Source organism: Musa acuminata, chromosome BXJ1-11, assembly GCF_036884655.1.
Source record: "Musa acuminata AAA Group cultivar baxijiao chromosome BXJ1-11, Cavendish_Baxijiao_AAA, whole genome shotgun sequence".
Classification (NCBI taxonomy): domain Eukaryota; kingdom Viridiplantae; phylum Streptophyta; class Magnoliopsida; order Zingiberales; family Musaceae; genus Musa; species Musa acuminata.
Genome location: NC_088337.1, coordinates 6335744 through 6360000, shown reverse-complemented (window position 1 = coordinate 6360000; position 24257 = coordinate 6335744). Strand labels below are relative to the sequence as shown.

Below are 24257 nucleotides of genomic sequence, written 5' to 3'. Positions count from 1 at the left end.
TAGAGATAGTATAACTATCATATTAAGAATTTTATGAGTACCTCAAACTTTGACCTTAATAGAAAAATCACGCGATCGGACTCTATTTTACCAATTCCATTCATCCATGAGTCTTCTCTTAATACATCTTTTTATTGATACTTAATCGTCTTCCTTGCATTAACTAGGAAACGTCAAACCCTGATTTGATTGGTTAAACTAAATGACAAATTCAATCACGATCTTGTTTAATCCCTTTTTAGCGACATGAGCACAATAATTTTGTTCTTAATGTGGTGACTCTATATATATATATATATATATATATCTGTTGATGATAATAAACAACAACAAAGAGTAAAAGGGTGAATGGGAGCAATGAAAAATACGGCAAACATAGTCGAATAGTCCGCACTACAGCTCTCGACCATAAGAACGAAGGAAATGCTGCCAAGTCCATGAGACTGTACAGGTAAAACAAGTGTGAGGGACCGATCTGCCCAACTTAGAAAGACATACTTTTCCTTAGAAATGAAGGGAAATGGAGACTCCTACACAAAATTCCAGAGTAAGAAAAGATAAAGAGAACTGCTTCTCGATGGCTGCGACCGAGACAGACTCCTAACCTCCTCCTTCTACATGAGGTAAACGAGTGGCCATAAAAAGCGCCCCCCTCTCCCTCCTCCTTCGTTCCATCCTTTGTTTCGAATCTACGACAGTGTGACCAATAAGGAAAGGGGTACAGTAAAAGGCAGTGAGGCGAACCAATGGGACGAGTTAGTGCAAGAAAACGAGGTTTCTCTTTTTCTTTTTTTGCGACTGTTTGCTGCTGTTGCTGTGATTATTCTTTAGCCATTTGTGGAGGTGCGTTCGCCAGCCATCCTCTTCTTCTTCCCCTTTATAGCCGAGCTGAGGAGGTCGCAGTTTAGGTCAAGGAGAGTGGTAGTGGCTTTGGGGAGAGAGAGAGAGAGAGAGAGAGAGAGAGATGGTGAGGGGGAAGACGGAGATGAGGCGGATAGAGAACGCCGCCAGCCGGCAGGTGACCTTCTCCAAGCGCCGCAACGGCCTCCTCAAGAAGGCCTACGAGCTCTCCGTCCTCTGCGACGCCGAGGTCGCCCTCATCATCTTCTCCAGCCGCGGCAAGCTCTACCAGTTCTCCAGCTCCAGGTTAATTCCTCGTCTCCCCTTCTGCCGCCACCTGATCACTGTGGAACCGATCCCTTTCATGCCTTCTTCTCGACATCTATCAGTGTGTGGTGCCTGTCTTCTGCCTCCATTACTGCAACAAAATTGATGGGTCTCTCTCCCTTGTACTGCACGCAGTACAGGTTTTTGCTTCCCAGGCAAGGAGTTGGACACTCTCCTTTTGATGCTCCTGTACCTAGAAACTGAGAAGGAGCTTTTCCACTCGGTTGATCTCTCCGAGAACACTGCCTTTTGCAGTGGTATTCCATGGAGATGTTTAGTCGATTTGTCTTCAAGATTACCAACGCATGTACAGCAAAGGATCACACAACCGAACTAGATATCTAGATCTCATGTTCAATATTTTGTGGTGTTACATGTAGCAAGATTAGTTTCAGATTTGTGGTATCCATCATGTAGCTCATATTTCTTTCACACATTAGCAGTACACATCCAACAGCTGCATCCATTATTAGACATGTCAGGTCCTTCTCACTAAAGAGGGAGGATGAGTGATGGAGGGGTAAAGGTTTTGTTGCACCAAAAAGGAAAAAATATTGTGCTGTATTGTCCTTTTTTTTCTGGTTGCATGTTTGGGGCTCCATCATAATGCTGGCCATCTCTAATAGTATGCCTTCATTTCACAGTCCAACCTTTTAGCTATTTGGAGAGAAGTTTCTATATATCAACTGATTTACTTGAGAGCATTAATCATGAAATTAATAGCAAGCACCCTACTTTGCTTCTACATCATAGTTCCAGAGTTTGTTCTTTAGTGCAACACTTGTGCTAGACACTTGGAAATAGGCCACAGCTAAATATGGTGGAGAGCTCTATTTCTTGGAGATATATCTTCCTACTTTGGTCACAATCCCTTTTCTTGCATCTTTTTTGTGCTTGCCTCAAGTTAATGGCATTTCTCAAAGATGAGTCTCCAAACACACCTTCTTGTTAAGGTGCATCGATAAGCAGTGACTTTGGTTTGATTCCTCAATGCTAAGTCCCATTCTTTTCTGTTTATATATATTGTCTTTCTTCAGTAAATGCATGTAATAACATAAAGATTTATCTTTAGAAATCCTAATTACATATTTCATTTTAGGATCATGTGATGGAACATCCTCATTCATGGGGATGACATACCAGTGGACAGCTTCTGCACATCAAGTGCTTCTATTGGCTTTGTCTCACACATGAATTATCATATCTTTAAATGTTGACTCTTTAGCCATTGACTTGACTTTAGACTCTTTGTTATAGCTGATATGCATGCCTCATCATTTATGAACCTTCTTCTCTGCAACTTCAACGTTGCAAGATTATGAAGTTGTACCTTCTAATTCTGACTGACATCATGTGCTTGCAGCCATAAGCTTTCCTTGATCCTATGGTGCATTACCTCAGGAACTTCAAGTTACCTTCAGATCTTGCCTCAACAGTATCATCAAACTCGCAATCGGTATTCCGAGGAAGAAGATAGCTAGCTATCATCATTCATGCCCCCCTTGACCTTTACAATATTATTTCTATTGATTATATCAGTTAGACGTGTTCAGTGAATTGTTAATTGGCTGCTAAACATCGTAGGCCGTCTTCGAACTTAGTTATGAAGGATCAGTAATGCTTAGCTGCTGGTGTCTTTGTCAATTGATACTGAAACATAATCGACTTTGTGCCGTAGATTATTATTAGGATAGACCGGGTCTTGCACTGAATATAGGATTCGGGAAAGGATACCTTTCGCCTAAGCTAATCCAAATATTTGATCGTGTTGACCCAATTTTGATTTGTATGTTTGCTTCTTCAGTCGATAGAAGTAATATATGGCCAGCGAAGGATTGCTTTCTAGCTTATGCTTCCACCATTCTCCTTAGACTAAATCTTGAGACAAATCGGGTGTCGGAAGTACTGAGTTCTGATGAGAATAACGGAGTGCTTAGAGAATTATTATGGTCAGATACTTAGGGCCAACCTGTACGGGAACTTAAATCCTCTTCAAGAATAGAGTTCATCTTTGGATGACTTAGAGTTGCATATTCCTTGCCACTTTCACCTCACTAAGTCGAAGGAGACTTAGTCCTCATCCCAAGTCAACTGCTGCAACATAGCATGGCCATGCATGCCTTCATGTGGATATCTCAAGCTTACAACTCTTTCTGCATGGTAAAACTACTCTTGAGATCGTCATAGACATGTATGTACATGTTATGTGACCTAGAAACCCTAACCTCGGATGACTCCTGTAACCATGAACTCGGTGAGAAACCTCGGCTAACCTATGGAATCCTTGCTTTTTAGCATAAGGTTTCTGACCTATTTAGTGCAACATAAAAACAATTGTCACGGGCAGACCTAAAACAATGAACCCTAAACCCTATAGATTAATTCCAAAGAGTTGATTTCACTTGGACTAGAGATGAAACATTGCTGAACCGTAAGGCGCTAATGGCGACGATCTCATCCCATCTTGCTTGTGTTTATTGGTAAATTTTGTGATCTCTAATGATCTAAAATGTAAGTGTAACCCTATATTTCATCAAGTTCCATAATGATCGAGCCACATAAGTGATCAAAATGATGCACATATGTTTCATCAAGTTCCATAATGATCAAGCCACATAGGTGATCAAAATGATGCAAGATGAGCATCCAGAGAGAAGAGGTATCACTATTGTCATTCAGATTTTATTCATGAATGGTGAGCACTGTAGGATATACATATGTAACAAGAGTTGCTTCTCGTATTTGCTGAGTAGCTTAATGAGTTTGAGTGGATCAGTAGATGGATCGATGGTCTTCAATCACAGCAACAATAACAATACCGATATGAACATATCGAGATAATTCCCAGCTAATACGATTCAAATACACATCAAGTCAGGAGAAATTAAACTCTAGCATGGTGTACATTTTTAGGAACAATGATAGAACCATGTCAAGAATTGTCGCACAGTTTATTCCCGATAGTTATCAATTGAGACTTGATAATCCTTTTTGCCATTTAGCTTGCTAGAGAAAAGTGTCATTTAGTTCATCTAAGCCCTTCATATCAGTTAATATTATTAGTGCAACCTTCGATACTCTTTCTCTTCATCTGCAGCATGTTGAAGTTGACTTCACCCACTTATCAAGGTGCAATCACAAATTTGAATGCATGTCCAAATCGAGTTACACTATCCTGACTCTTCCTTCTCTCAATCTGTACTTCTAATTTGTCACAAATGTCATGAGATTATGCTCCATTCTCAAAAATATAGTACCCGACTCGATTCCAAAATAGTTTTTTTTTTTCATCTTGAGTTTTCTTTTTTCTCAAGGTAAAACTGTCTCGAGAGCATTGTGGTTTTGAATATGAATGTCATTTGCTCATTCTCATTCATTTGTGTCTATTTTATGAATCTATATTTTCAAATTAAATAGTTACTTTTTGAATAAATAATGCATGAAAGTAGTAGTTTTTCATGTTATTTATGTTTGTAGGCATTAACAATAAAGTGCATATATCCAACATATTTAGCTACATGTGTCAATTGAATGTATACATATACACAGACACAACTTTTGCATGTTATAGCATCAAAACCAATTCTTTGTAATGTGTCACTTTACCTTCTTTTTTTTTTTTTTTGTCTATTTCTGAGGATAAATTGGATAGTTCCACTTAATTTCCATATATAAGAATAAATAAAAAACCAAAAACCAGCATTGGAGCTTGACATTTGATGTAATTCCCTTCCAATTTTACACTTGTTCAAATACTTGTTATGTTCTTACTTTCACTATAGCATCATGTAGATGTTTCTTGTCTACTTTTCTTTGACTCACTGCATTTTACATTGAAACCATCACCAAAAACCTGTGCATGCAAAGTCATAGTCTTGTGTGCACTCCCCTATACAATTCAATATCTATCTCTTGGTCTTAAGTTGAACATACAGATATTAGCCATGCTTTGGTAGCTTTTGGAAACTGTTGGGGCCATGTTAAGGTTGCTTCTTTATGTTATGAGTATAAATATGATTCATATCAATGGAAAACACCTCTCTATTTGTGGGTTAAGATTGCTTCTTGTGCACATATTCTTGCATCTATAAGTTCCATCTCATATTGGTCCAAATATACCATTCAAATCTTTCCCATGTTTTAGGCAGTCCTATCAGCAAATGAGCACCTATAACATTAGAAAATGGACTCTTGATATCTTGATATTGCTTTATGTTCTGTACCTAAGTTTGTATCTGATGTTTAGCCTATCTAGCTTACTGTATTTGATTGACATTCAGCAGCTAGTATCAGACCTCCCAAGTTATCTATGTGATTTCATTTGAATTATCACAATCTTTTGCACTTGAATTCATAACTATCCTTGTCAAGGCAACCCCACAGTGCAAAATTGATGTCTTGATGCATCTGTATGAGTTCTCATTAAACTAAGATAGTTCCCAATGTGATCCCTTGCAAGGATTTTCATAGCCTAATAACGTAGAAGATAGCCTGGCCGACTACCTAAAGTCTCCTTTTTCTTTGTTTTCCAGCTCAGTTGCAATATGATGTTTTTGTAATGTGATCTAATTTATCGGATGCATAGACATAATTGAGTTAGCTTCTGTGAGAACAGAAATTTCTGCTTTTGGTTCCTATGCTTTCCAGATTGCATTTTGTAAAATATCTGACTTAAACTTGTCCATTTTTGTTGTCCAGTGTTGAAAAGACGATCCACCGCTATATGATTCACACAAAAGATGTAAATTGCAAACAGAGTTTGGTGGATCAAAAGATGCAGGTTGAGCATGCTTCATCTTTTACATGATTTCCCCGTTTTGCTATCTGGATTTGGATTAGTGTAGGCATGCAAGAAAGCACAGTTTAGCATGAACTGCTAGAACCTGACTTGAGGAATGTGACAAGACTCACTGGAGATTTCATTGCAAATATCAAAGTTGATGAAACATTATTTGGATGATCTAAAGCATTAGCTAAATTCTACATTAAATTCTGAAACTTAAGTAACTCCAAAAGTATCTGTTATGACTGATTACCATTCCACTTCAGTGCTATCAACAATGACCAAAGATATCTTCCTTCAAAGAAGAAAAGGAAGAATGATGTTGTCAATCACTCTACGATAGTCAGCTAATGAATCATAGAAGGGACTTACAATGTTCATGGAAAACAATTTGATATCTCCTTTGGTTCCCTCCTGTGTTGCAGAATTTGGTATCTGAAGCCAAAAATATGGCCAAGCAGATTGAACTTATTGAAGCCCAGAAAAGGTAATGGCACTCTGACCGGAGTTCATTCTCACTGTTCTTGCCACAAGTCAAATGTTCTTTCCGGTTAACACTGCTGAACACTTTGGAGAGTATCATCCGCTGCAGGAAGCTGTTGGGTGAAAGCTTGGAATCTTGTTCGGCAGAGGAATTGCATGAGCTAGGGAATCAGCTAGAGGAGAGCCTGAGGCAGATCAGAAACAGAAAAGTAAGTTCTAATGGCACTTCCTATCTTCTCTTGCTGATCGATTGTGACTCGAGACTTCTTCTCTTCCTTCATTCAGCATAGCATCCTAACCGAACAGATTGCAGAGCTCAAAGAAAAGGTAAAGACATCATTCCATCCTTGCTGAACTCTGTTGCTTTCAACTTCTACTGTAAGCTAAGAATTGCCTCCTTGTGATCCTCATGAAACAAAGGAGAGGAGCCTTATGCAGGAGAATAAATTATTGCGCGAAAAGGTGAGGAATCTGCTACATTTTACCTTGCAAAGAGACTGGTCCATCTTCGATGAAAGATCAACTAATTGTGCATTTTGATTTCTTATCAATCGACTAAAGTTCAAGGAAGGAAATATGCCACAATTACATGCTGCAGAGTTTGCTGCAAGCGATCGGAATGCTCAAAGCATGGAGGTAGAGACAGAGCTGATGATCGGAAGGCCGGGAACTCGCTAATTATCGTGATTGTACCTCTTGAAAACCAAGTTCCATCGATACACAAGTGTGTGTACAGCAAGAGGAATCAGAAAACACACACCTCATTGTAGGTGATGAACAAGCAAATGATCATGTTGGAACTCATGTCTCGGACAGACTTGTTTGTGGATGCTGGTGAATGCTGATTGCTTACCAGAGCTTGATGTCTTTGTTTGTTGTGCAAATAGTGATCACAGAATTGCTACTGAATGCTGCAAACATGGAAGGTTATCGCGCTTGAGAGACATTTTGTCCTCCTACTTGGAGAGCTTCTCGAGGGATCGATCACTTGCTAAAGACCACAAGAGACACGAATCTTAGGACAGAGATGGAATCTACGCTGTGTTTAGGCACTCGTGCCACGTGGACGTTGTTTTGTTGACGTGTCCTTTTTCTATTCGAGCATTATCTTGCTCCTCGTCCCGCCCGTGCGGGCTCCTGTGACTCGGCGGAGTCTGCCATTGGGTGATATCTGTGGGCCCCGGATGTGTGAATTTATAGGAGCGCGGGGAACGACGTTTGGTCGCTTGACTTCTGCGCACTGGTACGGCCCGCTGCCATCAGTCTCATCGCCTCTTTCGTCCGCCTCGGCCTTCCCATCCTGCTGAACGAAACACCTCGCCCTTTCCCTTTCTTCGTTTCCCGCTCCACTCCTCCTTGGTGCGGTGCCCGCCCTTGTACGCCTCAGACTTGGTCGCCGGCCTTTCGTCGAACAGGTAGCCGCCGCCCAAGAATTCCCGTTTCTTGGGCTCCGCCTCTGCATCTTCCTTCCTTGGTTGGGACTGCAGTGAGTCCCTTCCGGCCATCCTCCGTTGTTCCGCCGCCGCCAAACGTGGCACCTAGCTAGCCTCCTCGTTCTCCTCGTCTCATTTCGCTCCCGCCAAACCCCCACCACCGCCATCTCGGGCTTCGCCGGAGGCCCTGCTCATCCTTTCACCGCTGTCACCTTCAATTGGCCCACGTGTCAGCCTCGGCGCTCCGGAGTTTCCGCCGCTGCAGCATCCCTTCCGGAGATGGAGGACAGCAGGAACGGAGGAGGAATGAGCTCTAGAAGCAGGCGGGGAGAGGAGGCAGCATTCGCTGAGCCGCGCCGCCAAAGACTCGGACGCATTCTTCGGGCGGCGCAAGGCCGCACCTCTTCCGGTTCTTGGCCGGGGACGGATTCAAGAATCGGCTGAAGAGGCCGACCCCTTTCTCGTGCAAGATTAAGTCGGTGCAGTCCGAGTGCAAGACGAAGTTTCTTGAGCCATTCCAACTCTTTCTTGCTCGCTCTCGGAGCATGTGGCACGCATGTAGTCTTCCTCAAGAACTCTCACTCCAACAAATATAATTGTGCTATGGTGGAAAGAAGAATCCAATAAGTCAACCCGAGAATTTTGCAGAAAAGAAGCATATGCCAGTTGTTGGGGTAAACAACCTTTTTAGCTGTGGCCTCGGGGCCGACACGACTCGTTCGGGGATCCAAATGACAATGATCTTGCGCGGCGTCCCTCGAGGTCTCCCGGTGGTCGACTGCGGTGGCCTAGTCGGGATGTCGCGTCAGGCCGGGAGGAAAGCTTCGTCGCAACGCCGGGTAGAGGCGGCGTCGGTCTTTCACCTGCACACAGGTCGGGTCGGAAGCTCGGCCCGACTACTCCGACGACCAAATCAGTGGGTGGGGAGGGGGTTTCGAATGAAGAAGTGCTTCTGTGTCCATGGCCCTCCTTTGTTTAGAATCCGGGGGTATTTATAGGCAAGTTTAGTGTTACCTGATGTGCCTGCCTGCCGGGGCAAGACCGTATCTCTGATAGCGTCGGTCTTTCACCTGCACTTCTTTATAGGCGGCGTCAGTCTTTCACCTGCACACAGGTCGGGTCGGAAGCTCGGCCTGACTACTCCGACGACCAAATCAGTGGGTGGGGAGGGGGTTTCGAATGAAGAAGTGCTTCTGTGTCCATGACCCTCCTTTGTTTAGAATCCGGGGGTATTTATAGGCAAGTTTAGTGTTACCTGATGTGCCTGCCTGCCGGGGCAGGACCGTATCTCTGATAGCGTCTGACATTGTCGTTGGTGTTGCATGGAGGACCGAACTGCCGCAGGGTATGGGCGAGCTTCGGTCGACGCCTTCCTTTGCCTCGGCCGTGCGTGCGGGGTCAAACGATGAGGTCGCCTGGGGGCGGTTTGACGTCGGCGCACATCAAGTCGGCGTTAATGCTCACTCCCTTGGACAGTGTGTCGTCCAGACGTGGCTGACGTCATGGCGCATCGTGTCGCCATTTTTGTCCTTATCACCAGTAAAAGCAGAACCGAAGAATACTTGAAGAAACATCACAGTGTGCAAAAGCAATTGCACTAGAAGAATAAGAAGACATCGACTCCACATTTCTTTGCTGATGCTCACACTCCCTTTTTTTTTCTTGCATATAATTAATTTCCTGCCATGACTTAGCCAGTGAAAATTATTAATGGTCAGAAGAACTGTTGTTGTACGGAATATTTCTATGGTATTTCGCATTTCTTTTTTCACTAGGTTTTTAATCAATGGCTATCCGCTAAGCAGTCATATTTTTCTATGCATGCAAGTGTAGAAATGAGTTGCTGGATCCGACAGCAAAACCGAAGCTACTGCAAAACGAAGCTTAAGTACCTCGATACTGTGCTATTATCTTAAATGAGACCGAAAGCTTATTTGAGTTTGATATAATACTAGTGTATATTTATATATTTTTTTATTTTATTTATATTTTGTAAACATATAGACATTTTATAGTATGCTTGATAGTTTCATTTTGATTGACTTTTGTGATTGTTTTAGGCTTATAAATATAAGTTATGTGTCGTCATCGTATAGAGATAAAACTGTCTAGAAATATTTTATCCAAGCAATCGTTTTAAGATTTTTTAGCTCTAGTGATGCAATGTCTATCGACATAACACCCACGAGCTACTTGAGTGGCACATGATCGGATGAGCCTTCTGAGTAGTATCTAGGGCTAATTTGTTGTCTTGTTTCGCAGTAGTGTCATGTAGACACCTGGGGACTTTTGGTCGTAATGAACCACCTTGGATCATTTGTCACTTGATCGTTCAGAGCTTGCGAAGTCTTTATTTATAATTTACATTGTCTATCAAGTGTTTGTTAAAATAGTTACTTTTGATATCCTAAATTAAATACTTCTTCTAACCCCTCTTCTCTTTAGAATGTCCTTAAGAGATCATAAGAGATTTAGGAGAGCTTGACCCTTTCCGGATGGACACGCAAGGGTGCCGCACGACTTAGTCAAAACTAGCTAAGTCCATGATAGATGGTATCAGAGCGAGACAAGCATACTTAGAAACACTTGGCATAAAAATGTAAGGGACCTAGCGAGGTTGTATTGAGGGCAATTAGCATACATGATTGTTTGAGAAAAATGACCATAGAGACATAAAGAACGGAGTCACCCAAAGGAGTAATTATTTAAGATTGACATTCAGAGGAATGATCAACCCATCACACGAGAGGCACCACGAGGACAAATGAGATAAGAAGAATGCATAGCGCATAAAAGTTGGGATGATTCAGTTCGAGCTACAGCTTGATGTTAGCAACTAAATTTGATGGTGTTCAAGGCAAGCAGAGTGCTTCACAAATGATGAGACTATGCAAGGAGGGATGGGTTGCTCGATGATCGAAAGAGTTGTACAAAACTCATATAAATGAAGAGATTTGTTAACTCAAAGAATTTGATACTTATGATGTAAGGACTTGTATGCAGACAATAGATTATTTGTGGCCATCCCAGGTTAGCCAAAACTCAATGTCATGGAGCATTGAAACTTTCTATTTAATATGGGAAGGATATGTTTGTAGGAGGTTGAAGTATATAGTAAGTTCAGCATATTATCAGGCCTTGAGAGGCGTAGTGAGGGCTATATCGACGAAAAGTCGTAATCTAGCAAGTGTGTTCACAATGGTGGAATAATGCATAGTTTGTTTAGTAAGACAAAGTAGTACAAGAGAATAATGGTCTTCGAAACTTCTAAAGGGAATGATGTGAAGAGAAAAATTACTCTAACATGACATATATCTAGGAGGAATAAGTCTCAATTATCTAGAGAGAGAATTATACGCAATGAACAGCACATGTTGATGAGGGGGTACCTCAAGATAATAACTTTATAAAGCTCAACAAACCGAGCGAGTAGTGATGAGTCATCATATGATCTGATATATTGGTAGATGCATGAGGTGATATATTGGTAGATGCATTGTAAGATCAAGTGGGGGAGCAACCCAAAATAATACCAAATAAAGACACACTTAGAGTCAATGTAGAAATCAAACTTAACGAAGGGTTGATTAGTGGAATGGTGGGCACGAAGGTCACCATTAACTCAATGTAAACCGAGGAGCAGGGTAATTTGGGTGAAACTTAATGAAGTGACCAAGCTGTATAAAGGAAGTCGACATAGAAGACGAAACATGGAGTAAATGTACGAAGCTTTCCTTGGATAGAGGTCAATGACATAACTTTTATAGAGGCAAGAGTAAGATCATATTATTCCATAGGTCTCTCGTTCTGATGGAGCAAACTTATTTGCATGGTGCCAAAGTTGAAGGGAGCTTCGAGGCACGCGTAACTTATCTCAGCGAAGCATTTGATGGAGGAGCTAAGGCCACTCAAATTGTGATGGCGAAGTTGGGGTTAGAATACCTTGTCACAAGGCAAGAGGACACAGATGCAAGTACTCTTGAAGAATGTGACATAGTGCTACAATTCAAGTTCTCACGAAGAAAGTGGTGCATAGTAGAGATTGTGTTGAGGGGCCAGAGGCTCATGATCCAGATAGTGATGCACCAATTTTAGTAAAGTTGGTGAACTTTAAGAGCTGCTAGGCGATATACTCTCCTAGAGCTACACTTTATCCAAGTATGACCCTGATGGATGAAGGTCAATTGCCAAAGGAGCAAACATAATTGGAGGTAGCAGAGGCCCTGCAATATGCTAGCAGAGCCTACACATAGAGAGATCGCAATCCGAGTTCATCCCATAAAATCAAAATACAATGGAGATGTCACCAAGAGGCAACATGATGTAGCAAATTATGGTGAAACAATTCGAGACAATATGACACATATGAGAGAAGTCCCACGAGAGACTAGATCATATGGATGTATGATTGGGAGCTATTAGGAGCTCTACTTCGGCAAATAATATGACGACAAGAAGGGCTATAGATTCAAGGAGTAAATGTTATAGTACTGCAAATGCATGTCTTTTATGTGTGTATCAAATTTTACATTAAATGAAAGCCTTAATCATCCGCATATGTGGGATGTGTACCACCAAAGGAGAATTCTAAGTGCAAGTACTAGTGAGTCTCATAGGGGGACTTGATCATATAGGGGCATTATCAGAGCGGTTGGAGAGTTGGATTACTCTAGAGCTCATATTTGCTTAAGGGAGCCAAGTAAGTCAAAGGATAAGATCGAGTAAATGAACGTTAATACCAAAGGAGAACAAAATCGATACTAGCCCTACAACATAATGGCGGAGGCCATGCGTGAGAGTTGCAGTTTGTCTTTTCATCGATTAAGGGGAATTACTTGGAGAACACAAAGGTATTGAAGCAGATTGTTGAAAGGGGCAAGGAAGCGATGATGGGTCTAGATAGACTTAGCTACCCAAAATCAAGTATCGATTAGAATGAAGGTGGACTTAGAGAAATATAACATTGCGTAAAGGCGGATCTACATATCACAAATAAAGGGGCACAAATATGAGACGACGGATAGTAGGGTCATGGGCATGGTAGTATCATAGTATCACAAAGGCGGGACTTCAATAAAGTCATCGATCCTTGCTCTCATGGAAGGACAGTGCTTAATCGTGAAAGGGATTAAGGAGGAAGAGAATACAGAGGCAAACTCTAAGTATTGAGATAAGAATGAAGGGTAAATGCTAAGGAACATGATAAGATCGGTGTCCATATGCTTCTCATTAAAATAGTCAAAAGTGGAGGGCTTTGGGTTAATGCAGAAGGGCTTGACTAAGGAACGAAGTAAGTAGTACGCGGTACTATACATTTTCTACTCAAAGGAGTAGGCGACAAAAATGATGGAAAAGATGGTATAATCCCAAAAGTGACCAAAACTACTAGAGACTTGCTCTAAGTCCAAGTAAAATTTTACTCTTTTCGGGCAAAATTTCTTCCATTTTAGCAGTTTGATAGCAATAAGAAGGTAAATTGCAATAGCTAACTTAATGAAAGGAGTGCAATCACTTCGGGTACTTTGAAAGTATGAGCAAAGAGCAAGTGAAGGCTAATAACCAGCTCGATGTATGAAGTACAATCTTCGATGAGGCGGGCAAAGTCGAGTAACATTTGCCTTCTCAACTCTTAAGAGAATGGGTGAAAACAAGTACCATAGTTTTCTTATTTATCTAGTAAATGAGCTCTACATAGGTTCAAAGACCCTTTGAAGAAACCTAGTGGAATACAACAGTTGTCAAATCCTCACCGATGGTGATTAGTGTTATTGAGAGTAAATTATCTACTTTATTTTCTAATGGAATATCAATTGAAAGTGGAAGTGATGCATACCTATTTGGAGGCGATAAGTAAGTAGAAGATAAATTAGTATAAAAATTTTGTGGAGGAAAGATCTTAAAAACTTCAAAGTCTACAAGACGATGCTCTCTAAAGCTCTAATAAGTATCTACCCAATTCAAACGACATAAGACATTTGAGATACTAACGCATAATAAAGAATGTCTTTTCCTTCATGTGAAGGATTCCTAGGAACTAACAATGATCAATACAACTCAGCCAACCCAACACTAGAGTTAAAGTCATCGATGAGTTAAAACAACATGACGGATCAAAATTTGACTACTCAACAACTACAATGAAGAGTAATTGAGAACTTTGCAACTAGAGCAGAATATTAAAAATTCAACAATGATAAGGAGATGCAACGTCACTAAGGCTTTGACAAAGACGTCAAAGAAATAAGTAGGGGAGAATGTCATAGATAAAGCTGTAAATAGGGTGTTTGATGTAATACTTATGTATGTTTATGTCTTTCAATTTCGTTGATGCTTTAGCTTTGTAGAGTGATGAAAAATATCAACCAATATAGTACCTGAAAGCTACTAGAGTAACACATAATTAGATGGACCTTTGAAATAGTGTTTAAGGTTGATTTACTACCTCATTCTAATATGAATATTTGTGAAAACTTTTGATCATGATAGATCACTTTGGACCATACAATCCTTCATAGTTTATAAAATATATATTTATAATTTACATTATTTATCAACTTTTACTAAAATGATTATTTGTGAAATCTCAAATCTTCTCTTTTATAAATCTTTAAAAAATTTTAAAAATCTTTAAAAAATCATAAGAGATTTTAAGAAAATTGACCCTTTGAGGTTCTGAGGAGACTGACCCTTTGCAGACGAACACAAGAGAATACCACAACTTAAACAAAACCAACTAAATTCGTGATAACTCAACACTATAACAAATCATTTATACCGTCAATCTCAAGCCTAAAAAAAAAATTTCATTATAAAAACCAAAATTAAGAACAACGGCTTGTATTCCAATGATTTACCTGTGGCACACCTTTAATGGCACACCACACTCCAGCTTATTATGTCTAAACAATGCTGTTATAAATATAACGATTCTTCGCTGGCAACGGCACGATAACCTAGTTGAAGTACTAAAACATGATCTACGAGCTGACAGTATACATACCACACTGGTCCAAAGGGGAAAGAGGATAAGAAATCCCTCAAATGATAGAATACAGATAATGACCATCACGTTAATTAAAGCAACCAAGGAATCTGTAGAAAAACACAGAATCAGGAGTTCAGTTTCATGTTCTTCAGCATGCTGATGACAAGAGGCAGCTTCTTAGGAGCCCTCTCTTTGTAGTCCCTCTGCAAGGCCTCTGCCGCTAGAGATTGCAGGTTGGAACCCTCTTTCTCTTCCTTGTTCCGTCCTTTTGTTAGCTGATTGATGGCAATACTACACTGGAGACATTTAGAGCGTGGATCAGAATGATTGTGGCGAAAATGTCTCGGGTTATCAAGAACATTCTTACCAAGCATACACCATAGAGAGCTCTGGTGTTCTTTCCTCCAGTCAAGGTAATGGTGGATGCATAGTACTTTTTAGCTGTCTGAAGATTTTCCAAGCCACCAATGGTATAAAGAACCTGTTGAATCAATGTCTTGAGAATGGTAAACCATGTAAAACTTAACTTGATGCCCTCAAGATATGCTGTAAAAGAAATTGAATTGCTGAGAAAATGTATAATGGACACAGTTTGAAATCCACCAAAGCACCTCTTATGTCAACCTGATTGCCAGGTTAGGGAACTTGTAAGCCTAAGAGGACCTGATTCTATTGAGCTGAGAGGATGACAATAACCTTAAAGCAACTCACATACTAGACTATATCCATGAGATTCTGAACAATTTAAATAGATACATGGGAACTCCTTCGTCTTTAATGGACATTTTGTCTGATTGTCATCAACTGGCTGAGACCAGTAAGGTTCCTAGGACTTGTAATTACCGAGCTCATTTGCCAGAAAATTTTGCTAAATCTGAAGGTGTATCTAAACCATATTTATGCAAACTTTGATTTGAACACACGTTCTTTTCCAAAAAAACAAAAATCACAAACTTTCCACCATTCTATAGCAACTTGATGCCTACTACCTTATCACCATCATAGTAACCAATGCTTTAATGTTTAAAATGCACCAAGATGCAAGAAAAAATCACCTCTCACCCAATAATTATATAGGTCTTCATGGGGAAATTTTTCTGTCATGTACAAAGACATTTTTGCATTCTATCATTTCCGAAAAAGTTAATTAACTATGTGGATATGTAAAAGACATTATTTGAGACACCCTCCAACCCAAAAAAGGTGTGTGCTCTTACAAAATCAATCCTAAAAATTAGAAGAAAAAAAAAGACAATAATTCTTCAAAGAAAAAAAAAAACTTCTTGACCTATTCATCATAACAAAACCATTAAACAGCCAAATGAATAATTTGTCCCATTTCCAAATTGTCTCATATGTTCTTTGCAATTTTATTTGCCACATTCACTGAAGATGGAGGGACTACATTGTCAGATGATAGAAATAAAAGAAAAGAAGAAGAATTCATTAATTAAAGAATATTAGCTGCATGATGAACAACCAGTTTATTGAAGAAGAGCAATACAAAAACCTTAAATAAGCTATTATCTAAGACACTAGTAGTAGGCCACTTGCCTCTGCATAAGCTAGATGATATGGAGGAACTGTTGGTTGAGATAGTATCAGCTCCTCATAACAAAAGGCTGCTTGCTTATACCTAATTAGAATAAGAAGCAATGAAGATATTTTATGGACAGTAGAACGTGTTAGATATTATTCCAAGAATGTCAATCAAGATAACTTACATCTGTAGAGACATGTAGATTTCAGCCAGTTCTCTCCAAGCATCATGATCTGCCATGAATCTGATATGAGATCCAACAATTAGCAATACATTACCTTTTAAAACATTTTCAACACAAAGAACAAAACATATTCAGATAATAGTATATAAGCCTGTATACAGTTCTTACATTTCTAAGTATTTATTGAGTAAATTGACAGCAGCTGATAAATCTCCTTGTGCTTTCGCTATAGCCACCATTCTTTTGTGGATTAACTGCATGGAATGGGGCTTACACTTTCTTTAAGTCATTGCTCAAGAAATCATAACTAAGCCATATCAGCCAAACACAAAATCAATAAAAAAGAAAACCATAAAACTAAGATATAATTTTATATGTTTTGCATATAGAAATATTAAAAAAGAATAGACGAAGACTGTACTTGATCAAGTGGGTTGTCTTCTAGAAGGCGTTCATAAGCTTTTTCTGCTTCGGCCCATGCACCTTTGGCCTCAAGCAGCAACCCTTCTAATCTTCCTGGAAATAATTGCATCGAGCATTTGCTTAGTAGAATAAATAGTACAAATCTTTGCAACAAATCAACAGCATACGGAATAGACCTCATAAATATAGTAGCTTGCATTTTTTCCAATAATTGCTCTTTTGCAGGTTCAAGAAATAATAAAAAGATGTAATACAGTAAACATCAATTATAAACCACAAAAAGAAAATGTTGGTTTTTTCTAGGAAACGTGTCCATTTCCCTTGTTTCATCTAACAAGAAATATATTCCATGGAGTCTCACAATTCCTGCTCATATTCTTTCTCTAAGATTATGCAACATGAAATTTCATGCTTACAGAAATTTCACATTATATCAAATTATCAGGGTACAAAGCAAAGCAGGTTGTATGGCTGCCGGGCATGTGATTGGTAACAACAAAAGCATGCTGGTGCTAGCATCAACCAACACCTTAAAAAGAAGAAAAAAGAGCAAAAAATTAATCTCGAAACAAAAGATAGTGCAAACTGCAAAAGACTATAGTCCATTCCCAATGGTCCAAAGGATAGTCACAAGATAGAAATTAGTATATGGCTGATTTAATTAGGCTGTAATTAAGTTATTTTTAAAAGAAAGAAGTTTTAGTACTTGAATCATAGAAATTGTCTTCTAGAACTCACACAAAAGACTAGAATGGTCACTCTAATACTGCCAAAGTGGAGCAAAAATCAGCCCTGACATTTTCAACATGGGACCATTTAAAATGCGAGTCCGTTCTTATACAAAAATCAATGAGTTCCACCTGACTGTCTAACATAGCATCCAATGCCACAATTAAAGAATATGTCATTTCCACATATCATTCCCCTATGTCAACTTAAGGCTTAAGCAACTCGACACTGTTGCTCAAAACTTTTATCACATATAACCATCCTACCAAATAATAGAAGCTGTTTATATATTTAACCAAGCTGAGATATTCTTAGCTAATGCAAGAAGTAGCCAAAACCACCCCTAAGAATAAGTGTTCCCCATGATAAGCATGTCAAGTGCATCCATCAACTAAATAAAAGTTCTCACATAATAATCTCTAAATATAGTCATGGTCCCTTAAATTCAAAATTATTTGATGGAGTAAAAATAGTTTGTCTCCTTGTCTTTCTTCTCCCTGCATCTTAATACAGTTTAACTATATCCAAATCCCTTCAAGAATTTTCAAGGATGGAATTGGCACTTGGGAGACAAGCCACATCCAACAAGATGAAAAAAGAAAAGAAAACTAATTGTAACTGTTCATAAACTAACCCTATTTAAATCATCTTCATGATAAACAGGTGTTATATAATATATGAACGGATTTCTGATTTCCAATAACGTGCAGCTCATATCAAAAAATTAGTTTCAACTCATGAAAGACCTTAAATATAACAAAAGATTACAATTCATGAAAAAAGTTAAATACTAACAAAAAGTTTAAACTCATTAAAATGATGAAAATAACTGAAGGCATTGTAAAATAAGCAGCATGATTATTACTTTCTAACTCTTCACGGCAAAAGTCTACTATAGTAGCATAAGTCACTAAATATATAATGGTACTTGAAAACCTTTTCAGATATCCTAGGTGGCAAACCAAGGTCTAAGATCTCAAACTTCTGGCACAGATCTACTTATAGAAAAGATGTGTTAGTTCACTATACGAGACAAATGCAGTCACTTAAATGTTTTGCTTCATACAGAAGTTTCCAATTCTATGTAGGTCAATCAATCTCTATGTTAAACAGAATTATGCTGGCAATGAAGATTCTCACCAACCCTTGTGCTTCCTGGGAATTCTTTTGAGAGAATTGCAATGCAATCCTGCAAAAGAAAAAAAGAAGCAAATTATATAGAACTACATTTCAAAGTAACATGATGAGTGCCTTAACCATGCGAGCTAAATAGTCAAGCTTCAGAGATAAAATGATTATAATAGGTTTTATTGCGAGTCCAGCTATTATCGTTTCTATGAGAATATCTATCGTTATGAAATATTATCATGGGAAAATTAACTAATGCTCACAAGAGGTAACTGGTTAGACTAGACCACTTAAAACTGAAATTGCAACATTCTGGTAGATGTCTCCATTTGTAACTTAACTTCCTTTTCTTCTCCTTGAGCAAATTAGGAAATTAACATAGGACATGGTTTCATGTGGCAGCCTATGAGTTTATATAAAACCCACTCTAAAGCACTAAACTTTTTCCAGAGTAAAAGAAAAATGTAACTAGACTAAATTAAAATTGAACCCAAATCTAGGTTCATCACAAATCGAAAATCATGTTGGCTTTTCTTCTTTCCGCATCTAGTGTAGACACCTCAATTTCCACAAACTCTCCCCGGTCTAAGAACATTCATCTCCAACGAATGGATGATGTAATAATGAAGGGATGAATGATTTTTTTCTACCATAATATGTGTAACTGGTGTAACACCACAGCCTTTATCCCAAAGTGAGATCAAGAGAATTGGAGTGAACAAAAAGTTAACTATGCCATATCTTATTCTCCTCTCTTCCCCAATCATCCTATCACCTAATTACATAATCCCTAAAGCTCGAAAATCCTTGATGTCCTAGATTTTTCTTTGATGGTACATGATCTATGAAACCCCAAACTATTGAAAACCTGAAGTTGTTGGAGCTATCTAGCAAAAAGAACTAGTGAATCAACTTCACAATCAAGTAAAACTAGTCAAGAAGGACAGGATCAATGTCTTCCTCGCACCTTAAAGTCGGTATGTGTTTTAATTTGTGTTACTTACTTTTGTTGTCTTGAACTGATTTTTTCTATTTATTGTGTCTTTTTACCGAAACTCTCCTCTCTGTTTTGTCCTTTTTTTCACCAACTCAATTCCCAATTCCCTAGGCACTCACATCTAGGTTGTCCTGTGTCACCATCCTTAAGTGAGCCTCCACCTCTAATAGTAGGAAGCACTTTGATGAGAAAGGTGAAAGTATTTGTTTCAAGCTACCAGGCTACCAGCCATTAAAAGCTTGCATAATATTGGTTGAACAACTTTGCTTCATTTGACAGAATAAAACTATAACATTCAGCGTTGGTATGAGGACAGCATACAGAGCATCAATAAGATTGTTACATTGCAAAGTAGGAATTATAGGTTACCAACCATAGAAATAGCCTTTATACATGCTAGGCAAATTCTGCATGGATCTGACCTTCCGCATACTAAGAAATGTGGGAACCTTTTAGACTAGGCTGTCTTGGTAATTTAAAGATTGTGCATAAATATGTTTTTTAATAAAATACAAAACACTCTGGAACAGTTTGGCCTCGAATATTTATTTACCAATTGAACATGTGTCAAAGAAAACTCAAAGCGTTATAGTAAAGGGCGCGTATAAAAGTATTGATATATCAAGACTATTATCAATAAAATACAGCAAATAGAAAACCTAGTGAACCTTGATCTAACCAAAGGGCAATAGAAATATTTACGTTTATCACATGAGGTTCATGTATCTCAAATGTGAACAAACGTCTGTGGTAGTATCAAATAAATTGTAGGCCATATAATAGTAATAATATTAACCTCAGGACTTGGTGTGTGAATATCTAATTTCAGACACTCTTTTTACAGCAACAAATTGTAGTGCTAAATTATTGATTCTGTGCTATTTCAGGCATTTTCCTACATCAGTCAATGAATTAGGAACTTAGCAATCTGATACTAATGCATACTAGGACCTCTAGGTAACGAAACAAATATGTGAATATCTTGGGATCGGAGACCATAAGAGGCAACTGCAATGAAAATAATCCACAAAATCTAAAAAATCATTCAAGAACAAAATTTATTCTTATGGACTCTAAAATATATTTGTTTTTGTCATGCAATTAGCTTTTCTATTGATTTTTTTATTATATAAGAACTGAAAATGAATAAAAACTTTTTTACTTGGCAATGGTGAAACACAACAAGCATGGAATCACTCATTGAGCATAAAAGAGAATGGAAATTGCTGAAAGCACCATGGAAAAGTGTTGCATTGGTTAGAAGGTCTATATAAGTAAGAGGAACATTAAAAAAGTAGAAAGCAAAATACAGTTAGACAGATTGACAACAACAGAAAGAGAGAGTGGTCCTACCTTTGCAACATCATGTTGCTGGCAATCCATAGCAGCAAATGCCACCTGCTCGTATAGGGTCCATTCTGCAAAATAAGAGAAACTGCTCTGAATATTGTTTCCCTCGTTGCTCAAATGAACTTTCCTATTTTCCCATTTTTTTAGTAACACAACCTCGTCAAACTAATAACAAATTTTGATTATGTAAAGATCTCTTAGCTCAATATCTGGGATGGGATGGGATGATGATGCTTAATACATGGTTCAAAATGTTTAAGCTTATCTTTTCCTTTATGACTTAAACTTGGCAGGCTCCATAGTTCAGATCTTTGGTTTTACCGGCTAATCAGCACAACTTGATTAGTTCCATAAATTGATTCATTACTCCCGATACTTAATAAGGTATCTGGTTAACGGCCATTTTCCTTGGCAAAAAGATTACAACATTAATAATTAACTTGCTTATAAGACTTGTTTCATGACAGTAATAGGACTTGTTCTCTGATGTCAAAATAACCAAGCACTGATTAGAAGAATTGTGCTATTAAATTAATCTCCCCTTAAATACTGCATATCTGATTGTGATAAAATCCTCAGTTTTCCATAGGTTGCATCTTTAGCATTCAATTGTCCCGTAGTCTCTTTTTTTTTCAGTTGGTTGACTGGATCTACTATCGTGAGTTGAAGAGCCCAATTGCAACTTTTCCGTACATATTTGACCTAGTGGAACTATGATCTTTACTCATAAAGACCTGTTTAACAGACAAGCAACGGTATACTTCGATTGATATACTGAGGTGCACCAATAACTCTGCAGTTGGTCTAAACGAAATGATATTGGAACCTCATGATCAAGCCGTGACACCCACATGGTCACTCCATTAGCAAGTACGAGAAGATCTCAATAGAACTGTACGAATTCTCATGAGATCGATCTCGTTTAAGGGAAAGAAGGCCTCCCTCGTGTCCGGACACGAAAAAATAACCAAATCAAGAAATTCAACCAACCTTCTCCTCCGAGCTTGGATCGGGCCTTGGGGTCGTTCAAGATCGAGAGGCCGTGTTTGAGGACCTTGTCGGATCGTCGGGCCTTTAGCTTGCGGACGAGGCAGAGGTACTCCTCCGCTCCTCCGCCGCCGTTCTCGACCTGGCTCTCGAGCCGATCCAACCGCGCCGCCTCCTCCGCCCGCACCATCCGCACGCGATCGCCGGCAAAACGCTCCTCCGCGGGCGAGAAAAGGGTGAAAGAGATGAGCCAAAAGAGGAGAGCGCCGGCTGCGGTGGATCCAATCTCGTCATCAAGGGATCGATCGGGACCTATTTAATTCGGAAGATCCGATTTCTCCCTATCATCATCCACATCTCAGCCGCCCAATTAAATCGTCGACTAAACGAACGGATGGAATGAAATAACGAGAGGGATGGAGAGTCGAGACCCATCGTCGACACCGGATCCGATAACATCTCGGGTTAGTTACCGGATCCGGATGTGGAACGTTAGGGATTGCATTCCGAACGTGAGGGCTACAGTATTGGAGGTCCAGCGCAACTGTCGTTGAGATTCGTGCAACGAATTGATGGGTGGTGTGGATGCGTCGTGGATGTCTAGAGCTAAGAGCATCATGATGAGATCAACCAGCGGAAAGGCTTACTCTTCCCATACCATAGAGCATATTCTGGTAGCCACAGGGTTGATATGATATGATGCATTGCATTGACTCGATACCTTGGACTCGGATGGGATGATCGTTTGTTCTTGTGTTACCAGGGTTGATGTGATATGGTGCATTACATTGACACGACGCCTTGGACTCGGATGAAATGATCGTTTGTTTTGCACTGTTTGAAGTCATATGAGACGACGATCAACCTTCGTTTGTATGTATAAAAATCAATCTCCCGACTAACCTCAAGGGTTAACTTCAAATACTCAACTCTCTTTAATTCCACTGACTTGAATTTCGGAATGATCGAGCATTCAGGTGAGCAACTTTACACACTCAAGGTTTCCCAACACCATTCCTCTCGAGTTAGAGTTACTTTTAAAAATAAGGGAGACATGACAGATTTATGATCTTATCATACATATATATATATATTTTTATTTATTTATTTTTTGACCGGTGTGATTTGTATTATAGATTCTAGGAACGAAACCGAATGAACAATTGACCCACTGGAACTAAACCGTCGATGGATCAGAGCGAAACGAAACAGTTACTGCAACAAAAACAACTTTGCTCGCGTGTCTCACGAAACAACTACAGGAGCACACCTTCTCGTACGATCCGATCGGTCTAGAACCAAAAGACTAGAATGCCAGTCATTCCATCACCTCCATTTCACATCACAAAGGATTTGCTTTCGAGTGTAATTGTTCTGGGTGGATATCCTTGCATTGGCGTTTGACACTGTTAATGATCCAAGAAAAGTGATGCGGTCATTTCAGTGCTTCATGGTACTATGAAAACTCATATGCTCAGATCTTGTGCTTTGTGCTGCATGTGTTTGTTTGAGTTACAACTGCGCTCAGAATGCATAGATGTTGTCAGTTCAAGGTCGAACACCATCTACCATGACTTGTAGGTCTGCTTCCATAGAAATAGCAGACTTTCCATTGCCACGAGCTTCTCCCAGAAAGCAATAAGAAGCTGATCTGTTTCTCCATCCCTACCACGATGAATGCCACAACAAAATCCTTCATATGTTACTAACTAGGCATGAATCTGTACGAGACTTAGCGTGTTCTTTGTATCATCTTCATCGTTAGGACAGTATATTATGGTGTCTCTCACCATCGAATGTTTCTCAGGATTTTGGAGGCACATAAGTTCGCTTCGGATGTGATGTACTGTAGTCAGCATGCAAGGCGGTTGGATGAGACTTGAAGCGGCGTACTAGCGGGTAAAACGCTTGGGCGAAACAACAGGGACGGGAAAGAACCAACGGCGAGCATGGGCGACGTGCAGCTGTGTCACCTGAACAGCAAATACGGTATTTATTCCACGAGAAGGGCGAGCCCGGAGCGGGGCCTACCTCACTCCTGTGGTGGTGGTGGTGGTGGAGTCACATT

At 39.4% G+C, this 24257-nt stretch overlaps 2 protein-coding genes across 3 annotated transcripts; one reads left to right on the top strand and one right to left on the bottom strand.

The window, feature by feature from the left end:
* The first annotated feature begins 652 nt into the window (after nucleotides 1-652).
* On the top strand, nucleotides 653-7300 carry LOC135585572 (MADS-box transcription factor 50-like). 2 transcript variants are annotated; one of them, XM_065089518.1, is made up of 8 exons: nucleotides 653-1146; nucleotides 2531-2623; nucleotides 5866-5947; nucleotides 6376-6437; nucleotides 6543-6642; nucleotides 6719-6760; nucleotides 6854-6895; nucleotides 6995-7300. In XM_065089518.1, exons 1-8 carry the CDS (start codon nucleotides 965-967, stop codon nucleotides 7109-7111), a joined length of 720 nt encoding a protein of 239 aa, XP_064945590.1. In that variant the 5' UTR covers nucleotides 653-964; the 3' UTR covers nucleotides 7112-7300. The 2 variants fall into 2 exon arrangements, with proteins under 2 accessions (XP_064945590.1, XP_064945591.1); XM_065089519.1 differs by lacking the exon at nucleotides 2531-2623 and having other exon boundaries at nucleotides 682-1146.
* Nucleotides 7301-14649: 7349 nt separating this feature from the next.
* On the bottom strand, nucleotides 14650-22581 carry LOC135597070 (uncharacterized). The gene is made up of 9 exons (XM_065089517.1): nucleotides 22193-22581; nucleotides 21206-21270; nucleotides 18868-18916; nucleotides 16997-17091; nucleotides 16744-16829; nucleotides 16576-16635; nucleotides 16406-16487; nucleotides 15219-15332; nucleotides 14650-15147 (listed from the first exon to the last, which is right to left on the bottom strand). The coding sequence occupies exons 1-9, from the start codon at nucleotides 22377-22379 to the stop codon at nucleotides 14977-14979; spliced, it is 909 nt and encodes a 302-aa protein (XP_064945589.1). The 5' UTR covers nucleotides 22380-22581; the 3' UTR covers nucleotides 14650-14976.
* Between the last annotated feature and the right edge of the window lie 1676 nt (nucleotides 22582-24257).

What these genes read in the sequence shown, in the direction of transcription:
- LOC135585572 (XM_065089518.1), top strand. Translation starts at nt 965, where the DNA reads ATGGTGAGGGGGAAGACGGAGATGAGGCGGATAGAGAACGCCGCCAGC. An exon ending in TATCATCAAACTCGCAATCG is followed by an intron (nt 2,624 to 5,865) that starts GTATTCCGAGGA and finishes TTTGTTGTCCAG; the next exon opens with TGTTGAAAAGACGATCCACC. An exon ending in CTTATTGAAGCCCAGAAAAG is followed by an intron (nt 6,438 to 6,542) that starts GTAATGGCACTC and finishes CATCCGCTGCAG; the next exon opens with GAAGCTGTTGGGTGAAAGCT.
- LOC135597070 (XM_065089517.1), bottom strand. Translation starts at nt 22,379, where the DNA reads ATGGTGCGGGCGGAGGAGGCGGCGCGGTTGGATCGGCTCGAGAGCCAG. An exon ending in ATCCAAGCTCGGAGGAGAAG is followed by an intron (nt 21,271 to 22,192) that starts GTTGGTTGAATT and finishes CTTATTTTGCAG; the next exon opens with AATGGACCCTATACGAGCAG. An exon ending in AAGACAACCCACTTGATCAA is followed by an intron (nt 16,830 to 16,996) that starts GTACAGTCTTCG and finishes CATTCCATGCAG; the next exon opens with TTAATCCACAAAAGAATGGT.